This window comes from Hylaeus anthracinus, unplaced genomic scaffold (assembly GCF_026225885.1).
Source record: "Hylaeus anthracinus isolate JK02 unplaced genomic scaffold, UHH_iyHylAnth1.0_haploid 3, whole genome shotgun sequence".
NCBI lineage: Eukaryota > Metazoa > Arthropoda > Insecta > Hymenoptera > Colletidae > Hylaeus > Hylaeus anthracinus.
Window position 1 is genome coordinate 7,354,330 of NW_026535284.1, and position 20,753 is coordinate 7,375,082.

At 32.6% G+C, this 20,753-nt stretch overlaps 7 protein-coding genes across 13 annotated transcripts in view; 5 read left to right on the forward strand and 2 right to left on the reverse strand.

Moving 5' to 3' along the window:
* The window catches only part of LOC128894156 (serine/threonine-protein phosphatase 2A 56 kDa regulatory subunit epsilon isoform), a 31,179-nt gene extending 23,007 nt beyond the window's left edge, over nucleotides 1–8,172 (forward strand). For both annotated transcript variants that reach the window (XM_054155658.1, XM_054155659.1), the window contains 8 exons: nucleotides 3,834–4,030; nucleotides 4,109–4,303; nucleotides 4,385–4,515; nucleotides 4,588–4,705; nucleotides 4,781–5,056; nucleotides 5,160–5,389; nucleotides 5,513–5,658; nucleotides 5,801–8,172. In XM_054155658.1, the coding sequence (XP_054011633.1) occupies nucleotides 3,834–4,030; nucleotides 4,109–4,303; nucleotides 4,385–4,515; nucleotides 4,588–4,705; nucleotides 4,781–5,056; nucleotides 5,160–5,389; nucleotides 5,513–5,654 (1,289 nt within the window). In that variant the 3' untranslated portion in view covers nucleotides 5,655–5,658; nucleotides 5,801–8,172. The remainder of the gene's footprint in view (nucleotides 1–3,833; nucleotides 4,031–4,108; nucleotides 4,304–4,384; nucleotides 4,516–4,587; nucleotides 4,706–4,780; nucleotides 5,057–5,159; nucleotides 5,390–5,512; nucleotides 5,659–5,800) is intronic.
* Nucleotides 8,173–8,325: 153 nt separating this feature from the next.
* Nucleotides 8,326–10,744, forward strand: LOC128894157 (scaffold protein salvador-like). 2 transcript variants are annotated; one of them, XM_054155661.1, is made up of 8 exons: nucleotides 8,326–8,777; nucleotides 8,855–9,006; nucleotides 9,117–9,193; nucleotides 9,254–9,381; nucleotides 9,461–9,694; nucleotides 9,769–9,990; nucleotides 10,055–10,360; nucleotides 10,428–10,744. In XM_054155661.1, the coding sequence occupies exons 2-8, from the start codon at nucleotides 8,916–8,918 to the stop codon at nucleotides 10,528–10,530; spliced, it is 1,161 nt and encodes a 386-aa protein (XP_054011636.1). In that variant the 5' UTR covers nucleotides 8,326–8,777; nucleotides 8,855–8,915; the 3' UTR covers nucleotides 10,531–10,744. The 2 variants fall into 2 exon arrangements, with proteins under 2 accessions (XP_054011636.1, XP_054011635.1); XM_054155660.1 differs by having other exon boundaries at nucleotides 8,326–9,006.
* On the reverse strand, nucleotides 10,661–12,185 carry LOC128894165 (uncharacterized). Of its 4 annotated transcripts, none has more exons than XR_008461469.1 (3): nucleotides 12,039–12,185; nucleotides 10,982–11,168; nucleotides 10,768–10,896 (listed from the first exon to the last, which is right to left on the reverse strand). XR_008461469.1 is itself a non-coding variant. In XM_054155673.1 (2 exons), exons 1-2 carry the CDS (start codon nucleotides 11,148–11,150, stop codon nucleotides 10,751–10,753), a joined length of 315 nt encoding a protein of 104 aa, XP_054011648.1. In that variant the 5' UTR covers nucleotides 11,151–11,230; the 3' UTR covers nucleotides 10,661–10,750. The 4 variants fall into 4 exon arrangements, 1 of the variants encoding a protein (XP_054011648.1); XR_008461468.1 differs by lacking the exon at nucleotides 12,039–12,185 and adding an exon at nucleotides 11,237–11,394 and having other exon boundaries at nucleotides 10,982–11,157; XR_008461467.1 differs by lacking the exon at nucleotides 12,039–12,185 and adding an exon at nucleotides 11,237–11,393.
* Nucleotides 11,745–14,421, forward strand: LOC128894162 (charged multivesicular body protein 1b). The gene is made up of 4 exons (XM_054155666.1): nucleotides 11,745–12,146; nucleotides 12,627–12,947; nucleotides 13,150–13,294; nucleotides 13,396–14,421. Exons 1-4 carry the CDS (start codon nucleotides 12,125–12,127, stop codon nucleotides 13,505–13,507), a joined length of 600 nt encoding a protein of 199 aa, XP_054011641.1. The 5' UTR covers nucleotides 11,745–12,124; the 3' UTR covers nucleotides 13,508–14,421.
* Nucleotides 14,422–15,417: 996 nt separating this feature from the next.
* Nucleotides 15,418–17,664, forward strand: LOC128894160 (IST1 homolog). Its single transcript, XM_054155664.1, has 6 exons — nucleotides 15,418–16,187; nucleotides 16,271–16,547; nucleotides 16,650–16,811; nucleotides 16,878–17,006; nucleotides 17,108–17,164; nucleotides 17,246–17,664. The coding sequence occupies exons 1-6, from the start codon at nucleotides 15,919–15,921 to the stop codon at nucleotides 17,423–17,425; spliced, it is 1,074 nt and encodes a 357-aa protein (XP_054011639.1). The 5' UTR covers nucleotides 15,418–15,918; the 3' UTR covers nucleotides 17,426–17,664.
* LOC128894161 (odorant-binding protein 59a) lies at nucleotides 17,394–20,390 on the reverse strand. Its single transcript, XM_054155665.1, has 6 exons — nucleotides 20,274–20,390; nucleotides 19,690–19,913; nucleotides 19,302–19,491; nucleotides 19,064–19,099; nucleotides 18,681–18,872; nucleotides 17,394–18,521 (listed from the first exon to the last, which is right to left on the reverse strand). Exons 1-6 carry the CDS (start codon nucleotides 20,334–20,336, stop codon nucleotides 18,498–18,500), a joined length of 729 nt encoding a protein of 242 aa, XP_054011640.1. The 5' UTR covers nucleotides 20,337–20,390; the 3' UTR covers nucleotides 17,394–18,497.
* A 170-nt stretch (nucleotides 20,391–20,560) lies between these two features.
* The window catches only part of LOC128894164 (uncharacterized), a 1,635-nt gene continuing 1,442 nt past the window's right edge, over nucleotides 20,561–20,753 (forward strand). The window contains exon 1 of one of the 2 annotated variants that reach the window (XM_054155672.1): nucleotides 20,561–20,683. In XM_054155672.1, coding sequence (XP_054011647.1) covers nucleotides 20,681–20,683 — 3 coding nt within the window. In that variant the 5' untranslated portion in view covers nucleotides 20,561–20,680. The remainder of the gene's footprint in view (nucleotides 20,684–20,753) is intronic. The other variant, XM_054155670.1, reaches the window with a different exon arrangement.

Genomic DNA, 20,753 nt, shown 5'->3' on the forward strand with positions numbered 1-20,753 from the left:
GGAGACGTAGGAAGGGTCAGAAGGTTCACAGTTCGGCCACCAATCGAACCATACCACGATCTGGACGTTAAAGTTTCGCTCGTCTCCCTCCGCTTTCGCGATAGGAATCTCATTCCCGACATAACGGTGGTAAAAAATTCAAGGGGGTTCGTCGAACGATCTGTTTGGTTTATTTTCAGGTCGGTCAACGAGTCCGCAGTCGGCTATCGTTGTTCTCATGGATCCGCGAGAACAACTCGGACGATCTCGCTTATTTTCATCCGCCATCAGGTTTACGTCGCTTCATTTATTTTCGATTTCGCTCGACGTCGATCCACCGACGTAAACTCTGTCGCAATTAACAGATTGCGAACTTTTTTTTTAAAGTTCATCGCACAGCTGACGCCGGCGATCGGAGCTTCGAAATGGAATGCTAGGATCATCGATTAAATTGGTTTCACTTTATCGATACATCGCCGGCGCATAAATAATTATCCTCGTGGAATGGACTATCGTGTTCCGAAGTAACTTTGCTTTCTATGAGGCTGCGCCGTGGCCTCAATGAATTTATCGAATTACGCCAAGCCTCACCCCTCTTCCTCCCTCGCTCTATCTATTTCACTCACTCGGTAAAATACTGAACTCTCGCGGAAACGGAGAGGTAGCATGCTTCACGGTATCGTACGTCAACCTCATAAAAATCTTTGATCGTGGATACTGTTGGTTATTGATACTTCCTATCGTTGCAGTTTTTCAATTCTGATACGTGCAAGAGGAGAACTCTCTCTGAATTAGTGTAGAATGATGCTGCTTGAACTACTGAAGACACAGATATGATTGAGAAATTATTTTAGATAATTGGACCGTTTATTTTGAAAGTGGTGTAAATCCATGTTCTCTTGTTTCGAGAAAATTAAAGCATATCCCAGTTAGCATATCTATTAATTAAAAAATTTAGGCAAATTATATGAAGTCTGGCAATGTTTCTATTGTTTTATCAATATGTAATTTGGTTATACAGGGTGGCCCAAAAATGCTGTAACTCCTTGAAAGGGATGGTTCGGGAGGTGATTTGAAACAACTTTTTCTTTAGCGAAAATGTTATCCGAGGCTTCGTTGATGAGATATTACGGGAAAACACTGACCAATCAGAGTGCGAGGATGCCGGTGGAACGCGACCGCTAATCGAATAGCTTACGACCGCGGGCGCTCCATTGGCATACGCGCGCTCTGATTGGTCGGGGAGCGCGGCCGCCTAGCCCTCTGATTGGTCAATGTTTTCCGTTAATATCTCCTCAACGAAGCCTCGGACAACATTTTCGCTAAGAAAAAAGTTGTTTCAAATCACCTCGCGAACCACCTCTTTCAAGGTGTTACAACATTTTTGGAACACCCTGTATAGTACGTTCTTTAGAGTGGTTTACAGTATCGTCGTATTTAGGTTAATATTCACAAGCACGGGGCACACGTTATTAGTATGTATGTCAAGAGTCTTCCATCGATCGTTTTATTGGCCACTTTAACGGTACTCGGACGTGATTGCGACTAAAAATCGACGAGTTAATATTTCGTGGACAGTCAGTCACTGCAATTAGATATCTCTCTGAATCCTGTATAAGAGGCGCTGGATGGGGCTCTTACATGCATCAGAAGTAACTAGTTACAAAAAATAACCCAATAAGAAACCTAGAATAATTTTCTTTCTTTTATAGAGAATAGATATATATATCGTAGCTGTGCGCATTTGTGCCGCGAGTGGACAAAATATTCATAACTTCAAGTTCGGGATTTTGCTAAAAGTTTTCTAGTAACTTTCTTAGGGAGTTGGATCTCCTTATACAGTCTTCATAGGGAAAACCCTAGGCTTCGAATAAATCTGAAGTTTACTTATATGTTTGTCTCGTTTCTTCTGTTAAACATTTTCCAAAGAAGGAAACGAGACAAACATATCGGCAAACTTCAGATTTATTCGAAGCCTAGGGTTTCACGTTCGTTTTCCATTGTTTCGCAACTGCCGTGTTTTCGAGTGTTTGTCTTAATCTAACATCTTGTATAGACGCAAACGCGCGAGGTGGAGACATTGTGTGGAATTGAAAGATTGAATTTAAACGATCTTAACCGTTTATACGCTGCAGGCGTCATGTTATGCATTTCATCCGTGAGATGGCTTGCGAACGTACCAATAGTTTTTCTATTTTTTTTTTTTGCACCAGTTACATTTTTATCTCTCATGTAAATTATCCAAGTACTCGATGTTCTGTTCTGAAAAAATTGCAGGGCTTGTTTGGTTCGATACTCAACCCTGTAGAATCAGGAATATTTAATAAAAATATGTATGGAGAAAGGCTACCTCCTTTAGCATCCCAAAGTCTCCCTTCATTCCACAAATAATCATTCGTTTTCTGTGCATTTCTATCAAAGGCTTCATAGGGTACAAATGGCGATACAATTTCGAAGTTCACACCGCCACAGAAATCGATACATCACAATCGAAAGGAGATAAAAATTGAGGAATCGTAATGTGGACTCTCGCAGGTTGAAAAAGGAAGTAAAAATGAAAAAGGTGGTTCTATTCTGTTATTTCTCTCTCCCGATCTCCCTCCATTCCTCCTCTCTCCGTTCGTTCACCACGAATTAAAAAAAAACTCCATCCACTGGGAAAATGTTCAAACCGATGTAAACGCGTTAATAGAGCCCGCGTAATTTATACCGCGGCAGCTATTTTCTCGTTAAGAATTCTCGATAAAATGCCGCGTGGAGATGTCGCCTCGTCGGCTTTCGACGAACGATTTTTCCAACCTTTTATGATAGCTGTTTGGCAAGCGTGAAACGTTCAATACCATTTCTCTCGCGTGCCAATACGATTTCTCTTACTACAAGCTTACCTAAATTATTTTATTTCTCTTTATTTAATAACATACATTTCGTCGCTTATCATGGCATCCTATTTTTTTAAGATCTTATCTATTCGGTGGATAGACCACCACTGTCGACCCTTTCCTAGTCACGTAGCTTTTCTATCTTCTCAAGGAACACATTACAGGGTAGAATATCTCCTCAAGTTTAAAATGTACGAACTTAAATTTGTATAAACTTGAAACGTTCCTTTTTTACAAGGTAGAAAGAGAAATTACGGTATTTGTAATGTTTTACGATACCAAAAACATGTTGCTAAAACTCGTGCACATTTCTGAAAGAAATGTACTCGGTTAAGTACAGTGCTGCCATTGATCGACTGTATAGACACTTAATGGCGCGCACGTGCTGTTTGAATTATAACCTCACCGAACATAACCTCTAATAGGATGTTCGATATATTTTGTCGGTACATAATTCGTTAAGACACGATAATTATGTTCGTATGCACGCATGCTAAGATCGAATTATGTATCGAGCAAATGTACCTGTTCTAATTTTATTTAGCAAATAAGACGATGAAATTAAATAATAAATGATGATGCATATAGCTCCTGAGTACATAAAAACGAAACTAAATTTATATACACCCGGTGAAAATAAAAGGGAAAGATGCAATTGAGTAATATCTGTTGTATCTATCTAATCTATTTAATAATCGTTTGGTAGAAAGTCTAGATATTGGTGCCTTGATTTCTATCTAGCTCAAATATTCGGAATTTGACCCTGAGGATGTCGTCCTGTTTAATAAAACTCTTTATGTACCTAGTTAATTGCGTTTTTCCTCGTGTCCCACTTGCCCATCCTCACAATTAATTGTTAATGATAATGATAAATATGCGACTACTGAATTTTTTGTTAAAAGAAATGCTTGTATGTTTTGCATTAATGTGAAATGAATTACATTGAATTAACACAAAATTACCTATATGTTACAGATGCCACGCCGTCGGAACAAGAAGATTTGTTCATTAGAAAGCTTCGACAATGCTGCGTGACCTTTGACTTTTTGGATCCGATGGCTGATCTTAAGGGCAAAGAAGTTAAACGTAGTACGCTCAATGAACTGGTTGAATACATCACTACTGGACGAGGCGTTCTTACCGAGCCTGTCTACCCAGAAATCATTAAAATGGTAGGTATTGGAAAAATAATGTTTGGTCTTGTAACTGTGCAATCAAATATTTTCAATACAATAATACGTTTGTTAAAGATTTCTGCAAATCTGTTTCGCACATTGCCACCAAGCGAAAATCCTGATTTCGATCCAGAGGAGGATGATCCAACACTGGAGTTGAGCTGGCCCCACCTTCAGCTAGTTTATGAATTCTTTCTACGTTTCCTTGAATCTTCAGATTTCCAACCTACGGTTGGCAAAAAAGTCATTGACCAAAAATTTGTTTTACAGGTACAAATTATAGTCTTGATATATAGCATTACAATTTTCTATATGGCATTGACTATAATTAATTATTCATTATTTTCGTAGTTACTGGAATTGTTTGATTCAGAAGACCCTAGGGAAAGAGATTTGCTGAAAACTGTTTTGCATCGTATTTATGGGAAGTTCCTTGGCCTTAGAGCCTTCATACGCAAACAAATAAACAACATTTTTTTGAGGTATTTATGTTTTATAATGATGGGTATATAAAAAAACGAGTCTTTAGCTAAAACTGTTTGCTACTATTGCAGGTTTGTATATGAAACTGAGCATTTCAATGGAGTCGGCGAACTTCTGGAAATTCTGGGTAGCATTATCAATGGATTTGCCCTTCCTTTAAAAATCGAGCACAAGCAATTTTTGGTTAAGGTAAATATTTTTCATATAAACGTATAATTCGTAAGATATATTTCAATCTGTGATTTATCACTTGTTGGTCCACAGGTGCTGCTACCATTGCATAAGGTGAAGTGCGTATCATTATACCACGCGCAGTTAGCTTATTGTGTGGTACAGTTTCTTGAAAAAGATGCAACTCTAACGGAACCAGTTATACGAGGCCTCCTTAAATTCTGGCCTAAAACATGTAGCCAGAAGGAGGTAATGTTCCTTGGTGAAATTGAAGAAATTTTGGACGTTATAGAACCTAGCCAATTTGTTAAAATACAAGAACCCTTGTTCAGGCAGATCGCACGTTGTGTATCTTCGCCACACTTTCAGGTACTTGAATTAGAAATCTAATATTACATAAGCAAATCGCTTTTGTAAAATAATTATTCCTCGTACGATAATCGTTTTAATGTTGCAACATTCTCGATTACAGATAGCTGAGAGAGCATTGTACTTTTGGAATAACGAGTACATAATGTCTCTAATCGAAGAAAACAATCATGTAATAATGGGAATCATGTTCCCGGCATTGTATAGAATTAGCAAGGAACACTGGAATCAGACGATCATAGCGCTTGTTTATAACGTTCTTAAAACATTTATGGAAATGAATAGCAAGCTCTTCGATGAACTTACTGCCAGCTATAAGTCTGAAAGGCAAAAGTAAGTAACATTTAAGGTTCAAAGAGAAATTAACACGAAGTCAGAATTTTTTATATCTAAAAATTATACTAGAAACGCATCGATAGTATCTATGTTATCTATAGAAATATTTGATCATGTTAGAGAAAAGAAGAGAGAAAAGGAAAGGGAAGAACTGTGGAAGAAACTGAATGAATTGGAAGTAGAACGACGTAATGCTCTGACAGCTTCATCCAACACTTCAGTTCCTGTCACTACTGCACCTGCGACACGTGCCCGCCCTTGAGCTGGTGAGTGACCATCGTTGAAGATAGTTTTGGTCATTACTTATTTTGGTAATGATTAATCCCTGTGTTCCCAGGGTTAAATATAATAAAATCGTAATGTATTTATTACGCATTCTACAGAAACCATAACCGCTTTTAATTGCAGGTGGAAGTACATTACCACGCTGCCCGATCATTAGTTCTTAGTTTACGTCGATTGTCCATACACTACATGCAAAAATTACTGTTGTTAGTGAAGGAAAGTGTCTCACAATGACATTCTTTGGCGTAATGTAACTCCTTTCGTTAGTTATGCCTGTCGAGGTGAAAAGGAGAAGAAGAAAAAAACACACGAACGAAGGAAGCAGTAATCACAATTTTCTTCTTGACGATGATTGATGAGTTCTAATATTTTTATTGTGTACATTAATTTCCAATTTTCTTTTTTCCTTTTTTCTTTGATAGCAATGATTTAAGTTGTATAATGTACTCAGTGTCAGCACATAGTACGAGGATGTTAGCCCCTTCTTAAAAAAAAAAAAAGAGTTCAGCTGTGCTCGGTAGGAGGAGATGATCAAAGTGTAAATTACAAGTAGACGAAATGTATCCTTATAACATTGAGTTTTGCATGTGACATTCGCTTCGGTTATTACACGGCTAATGTCTTCTAATGACTGACCCTCCTTACACTGATTCTCGCCTTCGACGGAGCCAGCGGGGGCGTTGTTTGAAATGTATCATATATTCGTATTATTGATAATGATAACTATAACAAAACATAATAAAATTAGGTAAAAATATATATATATAAATATATATATATATATAATAATACATTATATTATAAAAATATGATAATATTGATGATACGACGAGTCACACATTCACATATACACGATTACACTAAACTGTGGTAAACACGTGTAACGTACAGAACCGCTGTGCTATAAATATTAACATTATGCCGACTGCATGGCCGCAACAAATGGAATAAATTTTTTCAAAGAGGGAGAGACCCGTAACCGATATGCTGCAAGTATATCGACGAAATAATATTGAATAATAAGGTTCGATTCTCTGAAACAAAAACGTAAAAAAATATATGTTGTTTTTTAAATAAAAATAATAAAAAAAAACAAAACAAGCGAGGGGCAAGTATACAATAAAAAAAAATTAATTGTACCAAAATATCCATTGCTTATAAATATAATAAATAATAGAGATACAATGCATAAGATTTATTCGGAGCTGTGCTCCAACAGGCCACCGCAAAGACGTGGGGATCGTTTTTAAAGTTTCTTACCATTGCATAATAATATTAATATTAATAATAATAATAAACAATAGTAGCTCTTAATAAAATAGATGGTTAACAAAATGAGTGACTGCTTGCTCATATTTTCATGAAGTAATCGAGAGACATCTAACATATTTGTTAAATATTATTTTTCCATCTTTTGTTTTCGCATCGAATATGTTTTACCTCATATCTCATAGTACACTTTGTTTACATTACACACTGTTTATCTCCACTTCATGAAAAGATTAGTTCAAAAATAAATTAAAAGTATATAATTATTGTAAATGCTGTAATGTGACGCGAGAAGAACAACATAGGTAAAATCATAAGAGTTCTATACGCATAAATAGACACTTTATTAAACGAACGTCTCATTTATTTCTACTCTCTTCAATTCTTTTTTAAACGCGATACTTATTCAAACACCATGGACACCATCGGGTTCGTCAGCTGTTCGTTATGGCCTATTTTATTTTAAGTTCGCAAATATATCCCTCCCTCCCATTCTCACACAGATAGAGCATTTTAATAATTATTACGTTTTGGGCTAACTTAGCTTTTAGCGCAGTTTCAAGTCTAACATAATAAGGAATTCTAATGATATATATTAGTATTTTTTTATATCGTGACAAACTGCATTTGTACGACATCATTAATAACCGAATAGATGACAACATGTTTACAAACAAGTACTTCCATAATTTGCGGGAAATGGAATATAATCAAAAGAATTGGAACAATAGAGAAATCCTATGGATACAAACGCGAGCTACACTGTGATAGTCTATCGTATGTATTTATCGTTAAAAACCAACCGTTTAGCGATTATTCCATCGGTTTCATTTTTTCTTTACGCAAATTACGAATCAAGCAAACCTCAACTTATTTACGATTAGTCCGAATTATAGTGATGGTATGATTTCATTGTATATATAGATTTAATAGATATATATACTTCAGATACTCGTATTAATCACTGTTAGGAAACCAACAGTTGTACAGTTGATTTTAGAATGTAAAAAGAGTAACATAAACGAAAGTTGATTAATTTATCCTTGTCATATTAAGCATAAGAATAGTTAGCTATCCATATATAATAAATTTAAGTGCAGTAATCGATTAAGATTATTACTTATTTATTTGTATACATTTATATAGCTGTGGCCCAAAGATATACAAACTTAGTTAAAAGTTGTTTTAGAAAGATTATTATAAGAGTTAAAAAAAAAAAAAAGAAATTAGCTAGTTTGCTTTACAAAAATAATATTAGAAGGCCTTTGTTATTAAAATTTGAAAATAACTATTTAAACGTTTTACTTTTGCATGAACAAAGCCTTGTTTTGTATAATAGTTAAAAATGAACTCTTAAAACCAAAAGAATGCAATGATACCCTATTTACGTGTGACATTCACATATATTGTTGATATACATACATGGTATATCGTCCTGTAAACAAGTTAATACATGTATTTACATAATCTATTTCATTTCATAATATATAGCAATCATTGAGATAGGTTATGATTCGTAATTGAATATAACATAATCAATGAACAATTCATTGATGAGGTAAATAAAAAACGTATGATTGGTCTTTCAAACACCCTGCAGAATTTAAATATTCTCGAGAATCTTAAATCTTGGAGAGTTTTATTTTTTTAAATTATTAACATACATATCTAATACGCTGTCGGTTACTCATCGTTGGTACTTGCTCTTTATAAATATTTCCAACATGAAGGAAAAGATGAGAACTTACGTCAAACGCAGCATATAAATTGAAAATACTCGATAATTTCGGCACGTGCGTGAAATGAATTTCTGAAGCATGTTAACGACAACGTAATTGTCCTTCTATATTAATTAACGTGTACGAAATATGGTCGAACTGACGTGATTATAACATCCTATCAATATAGGTTATAAGTTCCAAATATCGACGATCCATTGATTTGACGTTCTACTCGGATATTTATCATCATGTTGTCGCGAAAGAACAAAGATCTAAGGACAATCAAAGAGGGTGTAGTTGGGAAATACGTTAAAAAGGAAACTCCACCTGAAATGCCAAGTACGTTATTTTTGTCTTTTCACTTATTTTACTTGCATCGTATCATGTAAACTGGTAACAGTGTTTCTGTTTAATTCGATTCCCTTCCTCAAAGTATGATTCATTTATAGTTATCAATGTATGGACCACAGAACCGAATAGAAGAACAAGAAATCGTAATAATCATCAAACTATTTCAACATCAATGGTAATTAGTAATCGTGTTCATTAAATGATTGTAGGCCAATAAACCTTTATTTTTACGTAGTCTATCCCACAACAACCTAGCATGGTACAGAAATTTGGCAACGCTAAAACAACAATGAGCGCTGTAGGTTTGGGAAGTCACGAGGGAAAGTATACTCCGAATAGTTCTGTGCCAGACTTAGCCCAGAGGTAATCCATCGATGTATTTAAAAATGTTTTCACTACTATCCATAAAACCCAAAGAATCTTTTAAAATTTATTTCTCCAGATTTGCCAGTCTTTCAGTTAATACTAGTACAAGAGATGGATTGCCATCTCGTACGGCGACTCCGATGTATCATTCCAGACTTTCGCCTGCTATATCTCATACTTATGTTAATCAGTACGCTGGATCCGAGTACCATTTAGATAGGGTTCAAACGCCGCAAATGCCTTATAAACCTTTCGACATTGATTCTGGTTATGAAGAATATAATCATTCCGTTTATCGTCAAAATACAGGGTATAAAATTACTACTACCCTTGGCTTGCCTAAAAGCATCGAATTACATACGTTTTGTTTATCTTATTTTTAAGATACAGTCGATGCCACTCGGAAAGATCGAGTTCTAGAAACGAACAACAAGAAGAACTTCCTTTACCCCCTGGATGGTCCGTTGATTTTACTCTTAGGGGTAGGAAGTATTACATAGATCATAATACAAAGACCACTCATTGGTCTCATCCTCTCGAAAAGGAGGGTTTACCCACAGGTTGGGAAAGAATAGAATCCCCAGAATATGGTGTTTATTATGTTAAGTGAGTATGACTAAAGTTGAGATTTGAATTATCATGTTTAAGAAACGTTATCAATTGTTTTCAGCCATATCACGCGACAAGCTCAGTATGAGCATCCGTGTTATCCCCATGAAATCCAAGCAGTACGCGTTGTAGCACCCCCGCGTCACACGCACTTTCACTCCCATAGTGTCTTAGTCCCTGCTAATCCGTATCTGAACGAAGAAATACCTCACTGGTTGTATGTATATAGTAGAGCATCGGTAGCGTTAGATCGTAAATTACGGTGGGAGCTCTTTCGTCTACCCGAACTCGATTGTTTCAATGCCATGCTTACAAGATTGTACAAACAAGAATTGGAGGAAGTAGTCATGCGCTACGAAGAGTACAGGTTTGTTACGTTCTGTTGGGATGATTTTTTTGTTAATGCGCATCGCTCTAATATCATGTTCGTTTAGGTCAGCCTTATTATGCGAAATGGAACAAAGGTTAAAGGAATTGAATCCAGAAACTTCGAACTCCTTGTCAGGAGCAATCGCTTTACGACAGTCTCTTCCTTGAGTAAAATTTGATTAAATCGAGAAGAACAGTTTAAATTGCCTTACCTTTTACACATTGAGAAGAGTTCCTGAATGAATTTGACCAAGATATTCTCATAACTGTATTTGTGAATAGTATGAGCTTAGTGGAATTTAATTTTTTTTTAATCTATTTTAATATGTATTAATCAATAAACTAGCTTAAATTTTAAATACTAAACTATCATTATGCTATATATTGTTCACACATCTTCTTTCGTTTCTAATGTTGTCAATCTGGAAGTGTCTCCAGATTTTGGGATAATTCTGTCTTCTACCACAGACGTTTTGTCTACCCGTATGTAGCGTATATCTCTTTTTCTAGATAATCTTTCTAACAATGCCGCCCCTGAAAATATTTTCGTTTTATATAATACAATGTTGAAATTGTAACAATTAATAAACACAAAATAGGTTGAGTTCATTATAAATACTTTGCGCATCTTTATCTGCAGGTATGTGTTCCCGGTAAATCGTGTACAAAGCAATAGCACCAAAGTTCCATCCTATAAAAGCATATAGCATTGAAAAACGTAGTTTAAACAATGCAGCTTCTTCAACATTTTTCGGTCGAAACATTCGGAATATCCATCTTAGAGGCATGATGTTTCTACATAAAACCTTAAACAATAAATATTCACAAGGCAAACTTCATCGAATAAAAGTAACGTATGGTTACATAACCTTACATTTTATAAGAAATACGCGAACAAAATTCACAATATTATTGAAAGTAACGAAGTAAGCATCAGGATAATATGTTGTAAAATAAATATTGCTATCGTGAAAAATAATGTAACTATCATGGGAGTTATTAAAAACACTACACCAGTGGCGCTTGTAACGAAATGGTATCGATATCTAGACGATTCTATTAAAATTCGAAGAAAATATAAAAATAATAATTAAAGGTTTAAAAACATGTTACGGGGATTATTCCTATTAGTTACATTATTTATTTATTTAGCCTTTTATTATTGCGATCCGAATTTTCTAATCACAAGTGATCGGAAGAATAATATTCCCTACCTAATTTACCAGAGCATCGGTAAATGTTACTAAATACGTCAAAAGTGCTCAACTTTACATACGCATAATTTTTAAACAGTTGTTTCTTAACATTACAACATCCATTTTTATGATTTAGGCATCAAAAGCTACTAAACGGTATTAAAAAAAATCAATCATTTTTAGTGGCCCGAAGTAAAGTTGAGCCGGTATGGCAGTTTTTATATTAAAAAGCATTTTCAATCTTTCCATCTACTGAATGGAAATTGAATTGTCACTTATGTTCACTTCATTCACTTGAAGAAGATTTGTAATAAATGGTAATAATAGTAACTAATACACTAATACTGCCTTGTACGAAGTGTGTAGTACTTAGTATAATCAAGTGTAATTGTGTAATACCTGTTGATGTTGACGATTGCCATGTCAATTCACTTAGTTGAATGACAGTGAAATCTATCAAATCGTGATTTTGATACTTACCAGATCTTCTTCAGGAGAAGATTCGCTTTATTGGTCCAGACGTTTATTTTGTAAATTTTGTCACAACGGGTGCCGAACAATCAGCCATGTCCGTCTCTCAGATGGAAAGTATCCTTATCAAAATATTTCACAAATTTAGCATTATTTATTTCATTATGGTTTTAATTAAAACCAATGTTTTCTTTGTTAGATAACATGAATTATTTGTATAAACACAAATTATGTACGTTGTATAAACAAATTTCGCGTTATTTCAATAAAATTTGACAGTTTGCATCCTTTTAAGAAAGGTCAGGTTAGATTTTGTGAGGTTAGAATTTGAAGTTCCTATTCTAAGAATAAACATGTTTCGAGTTTAAAAAATTCTATTTACGATAGTTTTGAGTCTTTAAATTGTACGAAACATTTTATGACCTTAGCAATCTAAGTTTTCTTTATAAAATCTACAAAAATAAGAAAGTATATAAAGCTGTTATATGTATACAGTTATATATAAATATAATTAACATTTACAACTAAGCAATTGAAATCCAACAATAAATTAAGCGAATTAGAAGGAGTAATGTATTTTCCTAAATTATCGATTAGAAAATTTATTTAATCTCAAGTTTGCAGTAAAGGAGTTGGAGCGAAACTCAAAAAAGTGTGAGAAAGAAGAAAAAGTTGAGAAGGCCAAAATAAAAAAGGCCATTCAAAAAGGTAATATGGAAGGTGCCCGTATTCATGCAGAAAATGCAATTCGTCAAAAGAATCAAGCATTAAATTATTTACGTATGAGTGCAAGAGTTGATGCAGTAGCTAGCAGAGTACAAACTGCTTTGACTACACGTAAAGTCACTCAGTCAATGGCTGGTGTAGTGAAAGCAATGGATGCTGCAATGAAATCAATGAATTTAGAAAAAATTTCAGGTGAATATGTCAATCTCAAATATACAATATATTACTTAATATGAAATAATATACATAGATGTTTATAGATTTCTCTTTAGATTTACTATATTATTATTTAAATTTAAGATTGATAAATATTTGTGACTATATTATGAATTTGATATATGTATAATATATCACAAAGAATGATGTTAATTATTCTGTACAAAATTAATCATAGGTCTAATGGATAAGTTTGAAAGTCAATTTGAAGATCTAGACGTCCAAAGTTCATACATGGAAAATGCAATGTCTCAAACAACAACTACTAATGTTCCACAGAATGATGTCGATTCATTATTACAACAAGTTGCAGATGAAGCTGGGTGAGTATTCTTTCTCAAAACCTTGTAGAAAGCAAAATAATTATTTAATATAATATAAATTTAATAATCACATACAATATACATTATATAATTTGTTACAGATTGGAATTGAATATGGAATTACCATCTGAACAATTAGGTAGTATAGGCACAGCTACTGTCAGCCAAGAACAGGATGAACTTACCCAGCGATTAGCAAGACTTCGTGAATAATAATACATGGATAAAAGTCGCTCATAGCACAGGTATATGTATAACGAGAAAGATATTTAATGCTTGTCCACTAAAAACAGCACCAGCTTATTAAGACAAGAAAGCTGTCGAAAATTGTTTCACTGAAGTAATTAAAGTCTAAGCAACCATGGCTGACATGCATATTTGCATACTTTGCAATGTATATGTTAACTATAAATCTATTAAAACATTCTGCAAAGACTTGAATCATATTGGTAAATAAAATATATTTTTAATATGCTTAGCTTGAGTATTTCTGTTACTTAAAAATGTTCAGGTTTTTGTGTAATATAAAAGTATTATTAAAATTGCACTATAAGTAACTTGTACTATTGTTTGGGAGAAAAAACTGTAAACCTAAACGTGACGATCTTATGTTATAGAATTTTATAAAAGTAAAGTAATATATGTAAAGAAGCAATATTTGTTGCAAAAAAAAATCAAATTTTATATCTATTTGTGAAAATTACAATTTAAATAAATTGAAAACAGAAAATATTGGAAAGAAAGCTTAAATAATAAAGCTTTTATGTGTTATTCGATACCTGCAAAAATATTGAAAACGTAGATTTCTAAAAGTTGCATAGAATAATAATTATATTAATATCTGCTGTACACGCATTGAGATTCATCAATATGTTGTTAATCAATTCCTTTTTAAATTGGCTACCACGTAATTACCGTATTTTTAATCTAAAATGGGCATTTCATGTATTTAATTTAGACAATCTCAGAATCAATTCGAAATTGCAACGATGCTGTATAATATAAACTTAGATGTATAACGTAAATTTAGAAAGCGCATACTTCTTAAGTAATATTAATAACAATTGTAATTACCTACCATAATATTACAAAAAATATAATTTAATATAAAGACAACTTAACAAAAACATGTTTTATTAGTAAGAGATATTCATATTACTGTTTTTGTTAAAGATGCCCTATAACTATAACAAAAAATAAAACTTATCTCTTATTTTCTACCAAGAGCAAAACTAATACTACGCTGTGCGAAATACGTTTAGAAATGCTCTAAATACTTATATTATAGGTTGTACAAAACTTCAAAAGAGCAAATGCTGACCTAGAAGTGGACCCTGATGTACTATTCAGTTTTCTTCTATTTAATTGTGTTTCCAATTCTTTTGTGGTTTGGTGCATTTATTATACTTGGACTTAAATTTACTGAATGTTCAATATTAATTGTGATATGATGAGTAGATGAGTATACGGCCTACTGAGATCATTCGTTAAGCAATCCAGTGATTTCAATTAATATCTTTTACATATACTCATTATAAAAACTTACCACTGTATGAATTGCAACATTTCCAATCGCGTTTCGTAATACGTTATTACTTAACATAGTTTCTTAAGAGGTTGCAATTCAAGAACTGTTACTTGTATTGGTTCAAGCCTCTGTGCAATTACTTCTGCAGGTTAATTGTACAAATGTTAATTGTAGAAATAAACAAGCAATTATAAAGTAATTTTAAGACTATAGAGATTCAAACTTGACAGTTTATGAATGTAAAAGGATTTGGAGGTGTGGATACATGGGAAACTAAGAGGAACTGTTGTTCTTCTTCTTCTTCAGGTAACATGAAATTCTCCAGCTCAAAATCATTCAATACTCCGAAATTCGTTTCATCTTGTATCTACATTTGAATAACATTAATATCCATTTAAATTCAAGTGGATTATCAAAATACAAACAAATTATTTTCTATTAAATTTGTGTAATACACGATATATTCAGTTACGATAATTTTATATCATAATAGTTTCATTTTACATTTATGTGATTCATTTAGTTCATGACAAATCAACTCCAAGAAAATTCAAAGAGTAAACAAACAAAAAAGAACCACTCTACAGGTTTATATGTAAGTCAATGTATAGATAATACATATTACACTTTTGAAATGCGCGCCATACAGTTTGTAATCCTCCATTTGCGCAGACGCGATACGAAGTAAACTGTTAACCTAACCTGAGTACATCAGGTTCAGTTCGTTTGCATGTATTCATGCACGTATAGCAATTTAACTTAACCGTGACTGAAGTTTCGTAGAAATATGATGTCTAATGCACAGACACTTGTTCTTCATTTATAAATTTATTTTTTGATATTAATTATCATCTGATTTGTATTGTGTACTCTACAATTCGTATTTTCTATAGTATACTCGTCAAATTCCTTATCCAAACTCCACGACGTTGGGAAATCATACATATTACACACATTAAAACTGATTATTGAATTGTATTTGGACTGAGCTGTCACTTTCTGTCACTCTCCGAAATAACCTCTACCTATCTCCCACGTAAGAGTATGAGAAATCGTGTTAATTCCTCGCACTTGTGATAAGAAGAATCGAACAAAAATGTTCTCAAGCGGACCGAATTATACAAAATTGAAGACGCATTTGCGTCTAGCGATAAATCGGCTCAAATTACTCGAGAAGAAAAAAACTGAGCTCGCTCAGAAAGCACGGAAAGAAATCGCCGATTACATTGCTACGGGAAAAATCGAGAGAGCAAAAATACGCGTCGAACACATTATTAGAGAAGATTACATGGTCGAGGCTATGGAGCTGCTTGAAATGTATTGTGATCTTCTGTTGGCACGTTTTGGACTTATTCAACAGATGAAGTAAGTGTAATGTTATTTTTGTTAGTAAATATTAATTGCATTTAATGCATCGTACTACGTTATTTGTACTCTCCAAATTACAGAAATTTGGACGAAGGATTGGCAGAAGCTATTTCTACGATAATCTGGGCTGCACCAAGAATCCAAACTGATGTTCAAGAAATTAAAGTGATTTCTGATATTTTGATAGCTAAGTACGGCAGACAATATACGGATGCTTGCAGAGAAGAGGCAGTGCAAACTATTTCCGAGAAGTTAAAACATAAAATGAGCGTGCAGTCACCATCTAAGTTACTCGTTGAAAAATATCTTGTAGAAATTGCGAAGAATTATAATATCGAATACGAGCCAGATCCTCAGGTAAGCATTAATACCAAGGAGCATTAATAAATATAGTATATGGTAACATTACATAGATTAGTATCAAGGCAATAATCAATGCATATAATTTTAACATCATAGGTAATGGCTGAGGGACAAGACGCTTTGTTGATAGATGTTGGTGGTAATGGAGAAACAAGAAATAACTTAGATATAGCTTCGGGAGGTGGTATACCACAACCAGCGGGATTCATTGGGTTTCCACAACCTCCACTGTTACCAAATCCAGCAGCTAATTTCATAGTAAGTGGGAATTATTATTATACATCAAATAAAATGAATTTTACATTAATTTATTTTAATTTTCAGAATGCAGAGAAAGGGCCTATAGGATTTGTACCTCCAGTAGGACCCTTAGAAAGTAAAGATCAAAATGTTTCTTACAATCCTACTGTTTCTTACAACATTCCATTAGACAATTCCAATGGTAACAAACCTGTGAGTATCTCTAATACTCTCTGAAAATAATTAAAATTGTCGATGTTTTACCAAGTTCTCATTTTATTCATAATCTGTTAATGATAACATTTTTTATTTAGGAGAATGATTTACCTCCACCATATGCTCCATCATTTCCACCTGATTTAAATAAGCAGGTGATGCAATAATGAGAATATTGAAAATCGTTATATATGTAGATATAAATTGCAATAGTAATCTATGATTTTTTATTACAGTCCGATCAGAAACCAAAACCACAGCCGAGATCAAAAATGCCAATGAATGACTTTCAGCTCCCAGATTTACCAGCTGTACCAACACAAAATGATTTACCCCCCAATGATCCGTCTTCTAGCGAAGACATTGATTTTGATGATTTAATGAAACGTTTTGAAGATTTGAAAAAAAGGAAATAGTCTTTTATATTTATAGTAATATATCACGATATATGTATATTATAATACAGCATAGTGGGTATAACTGTAAAAATTGAAAATAATATAGTTTATTCATTCGATTAAAATTTTGGAATTTAAGTAACCCAACGATAGTACTAGCAATGATTCGTATCAAATATTTTGCAATGGTAGATTCAAAAATTCTGATAAAATGTTATATACCTGCAATAATGCAAGAATATACAAAAATTTATAAACGCATTCATCTCGAATTGTTATCATCAGTGCTATAGAAAAGCATAAGCTGTGATCATTTTTGAATGTTTAAAATTTAACAAAACGTAAAAAAATATAAAAATGAGAAATATTACGAAAAAAATGTTACTGTTGAATAGTTTCTGCCTTGACCTTCTTTTTAACGTTTCGAGTACGGTGCGAAGCAATATTTATCCGCTGCAATGGTGTTATTTGCATTGCTGATACAATAGGCTATTTTGAAAATAATATATAATATTACTACTAAATAATCACAAAAATGTTGTTTATGTGATAATTTATTTGTTATAGAAATTATTTTTAATGTTCATTGAATTGTGACAAAAATGTTACCATACAAGGCAACATTTAAGAATTTCAATATTTTTGCAGTAATGATGATTATAATCGAAAACATTACTTGTAAATGTTGTAAAAATTCTCTTTGTAACGTCATTTAAACTATGTGCAATTACACTTCCAATTTGTATGGTGTTGAAAGCATTATAGTATGTAATGTAGTATAAGTAATGTTTTTGTAAACACTGATTTTTAACGCAATTTATAATGTCATTATAAAGTATTAATCACTTGTTTTATTTCACAATATTATCATTTCATACTTTGTACAATACAATTAATGGAAACTGTGCAATATAGAAATCCTCAAGCATTGGTTCTGAAGGTATTATAATAGAACATTTACATCTTTTCAAAAGGATTCGCTGCTTTATATGTTTTATTAATTATACTTAAATGTTCACTACCTTTATTAATTTTATATACATTATTTCTATACTATTTTCTGCTTTCTAACATATTCGATGAAACTTCTTCAATTTTCCCAGTCTTCACATTTCTGAAAATAGAATAATTTTTATTTCAACACATTTGTTAGTTTCTTAATTACTACCATGGTAAAATAATAGCAAGCAAGTGAAACAAAATTAGAGAATAATTTCAATGGAATTGAAGTTCCATTATTTATTAAAGAATATAAATTTTATTAAACACTTACTTCACGTCCCTTCTCAGCTAAACACTTCAAAAGATTCTGCGAGAATTCGCACTTGTCTCTTTTATTTGATTCGAGATAACGAAAGCATTCAATAGTTGATTCTTCAACAAAATCTCTTAATTCTGGATCTTGAATATTTTGACTCATTAATGGAATCACAGAGTCACGTCTTGGAAATCCCTTTTGATCTACCTATTATTATTCGTCATATGTTTAGAAAGAAAATGTTTCAATGAAAAAGATGTAAATAGAACTATTTTTCCAAATAATGAATGAGAAATTTTAATAATAAATTATGTACGTACTATTTTTGTTTAAATACACTTTATATATAAAAGGTTATTAAATGAAGTATCGAATTGAATTATAATAATCATACTTACAACGTTCAATTCGTTGAAAAAACACTGCACAATGCACTGCAAAATATTAAGACTTAATAAAGTTTATATCAAAGTTGCTATCGAATAATAAAGTTATTTATTACGTGCATATTAATTGCAATTTAATTGCAATTCAGCTAATTTCATTTGAGTTTTCAGTTTTTATGATTACGTTCAAACGTAGTTAGAGAATAAATTTGAAAGATTTGAAATCATTTATAATTTTGTTCGAACTTACAGATTGTTCTCGATTGTTATTATTACTATTATTATTATAGCGCGTATCTTCATTGTTAAACTCGTCATTTTTATTGCGCCGACTTGAGTTCTGATCGTTAATTCTACGATTATTTTTCATATTTTGAAAATCCCTGAAATTTCTATTTCTGGAGTCAGATGAACGGATGTCGCTATTCCCTTCAGAAGGTCTGCGCACATAAAAAGATGAATTAAAATTTATTAACGTTTGTAAAATAATAATTGAAAATTATGAAAGATATTTGATATCAATATATATTATATGGAATTATGTTTTATATAAGAAAAAAAGAAAAAATACTTGTAATATTTGGATAATTGTAATCGCTAATTATAGTGTTAGAAATTATGTATTGTTCAACTTATACCTGTATCTTTGATTATTATTCATGGAGCGATTGTAAGAGGTCCTGTCCATCTGCGTAGAGAACATTTTCTCTTCAGAACTATAATCGCTTTCTGAATTTTCGCTTTCCGAAGACATAGAATCATCGTTGTCCATACCAGAACCAGAATAGCGCTTTTTGCAAGTTTGTAGAACCTTTTGAAATTGCATATCCATTTCTTGATTCGCCGAACGACATCTCAAAGCCTAAAGAAAAGGAATAGTTTCATGAATAAATTAAAAAAAGCGTTGATTCTAAAGAAACTGGAACAGTCGAATTTTAAAAAATATATCACCTCATAAAGAATGATACGACGAAACTTTTTTAAATTTACAGTTTATTGATAAGAAATTTTGTTTCAAAAATAAAAGTTAAAAGCTTACAAGTCCTTTTTCTTGAAATTCGATTACGAAAAAGAACTCTAAAGTTTTTTATTTTTATTTTTGAAACTAAACGTCGGACGAATAAATTGTAAATATAAAAGTTTTGCCTTGTTATTTTCTACAAGGTGATATTTTTAAAAAAATCGATTCAAGTATACTTTAATATTTATTAAAACAACTTACTACCCCCTCGTCGAGGATAAATAGGATTACACAGTATATTGTAAATAGAACAAAATTTGTCATGATGGATCCAACGTTTCACCAATTTAACGTACACCTAATAGAACTTTGTTCCCTTTCGGTCGGGTATATAAACGAAATTAACAGGAAAACGTTTCGACGTTAATTGTTCGTCGTTCCACTTTTGAAAAGAATATGAGTTCAGTGGACGTTTCGGTGACACGTTGTATCCGGAATTATTCACTTCCCGTTGAACATGAATTGTGTAATCCTCGACACAAAACTAACGTAAAATTTTTTATTGTCTTTTCAGGACATTTTCCGAGTCAAGGACGGTATCTCATGGTTCTGGATGATAAATTTGATAAAAAAAAAGAATTAACGTTCATTCTTTCAGTCAAGGGTGAATGGTACACTATGAAATGTTTATTATCATTTTGTTTGCCATTTGAGAAGGTTGATCACTCTTCTCTATGTTCT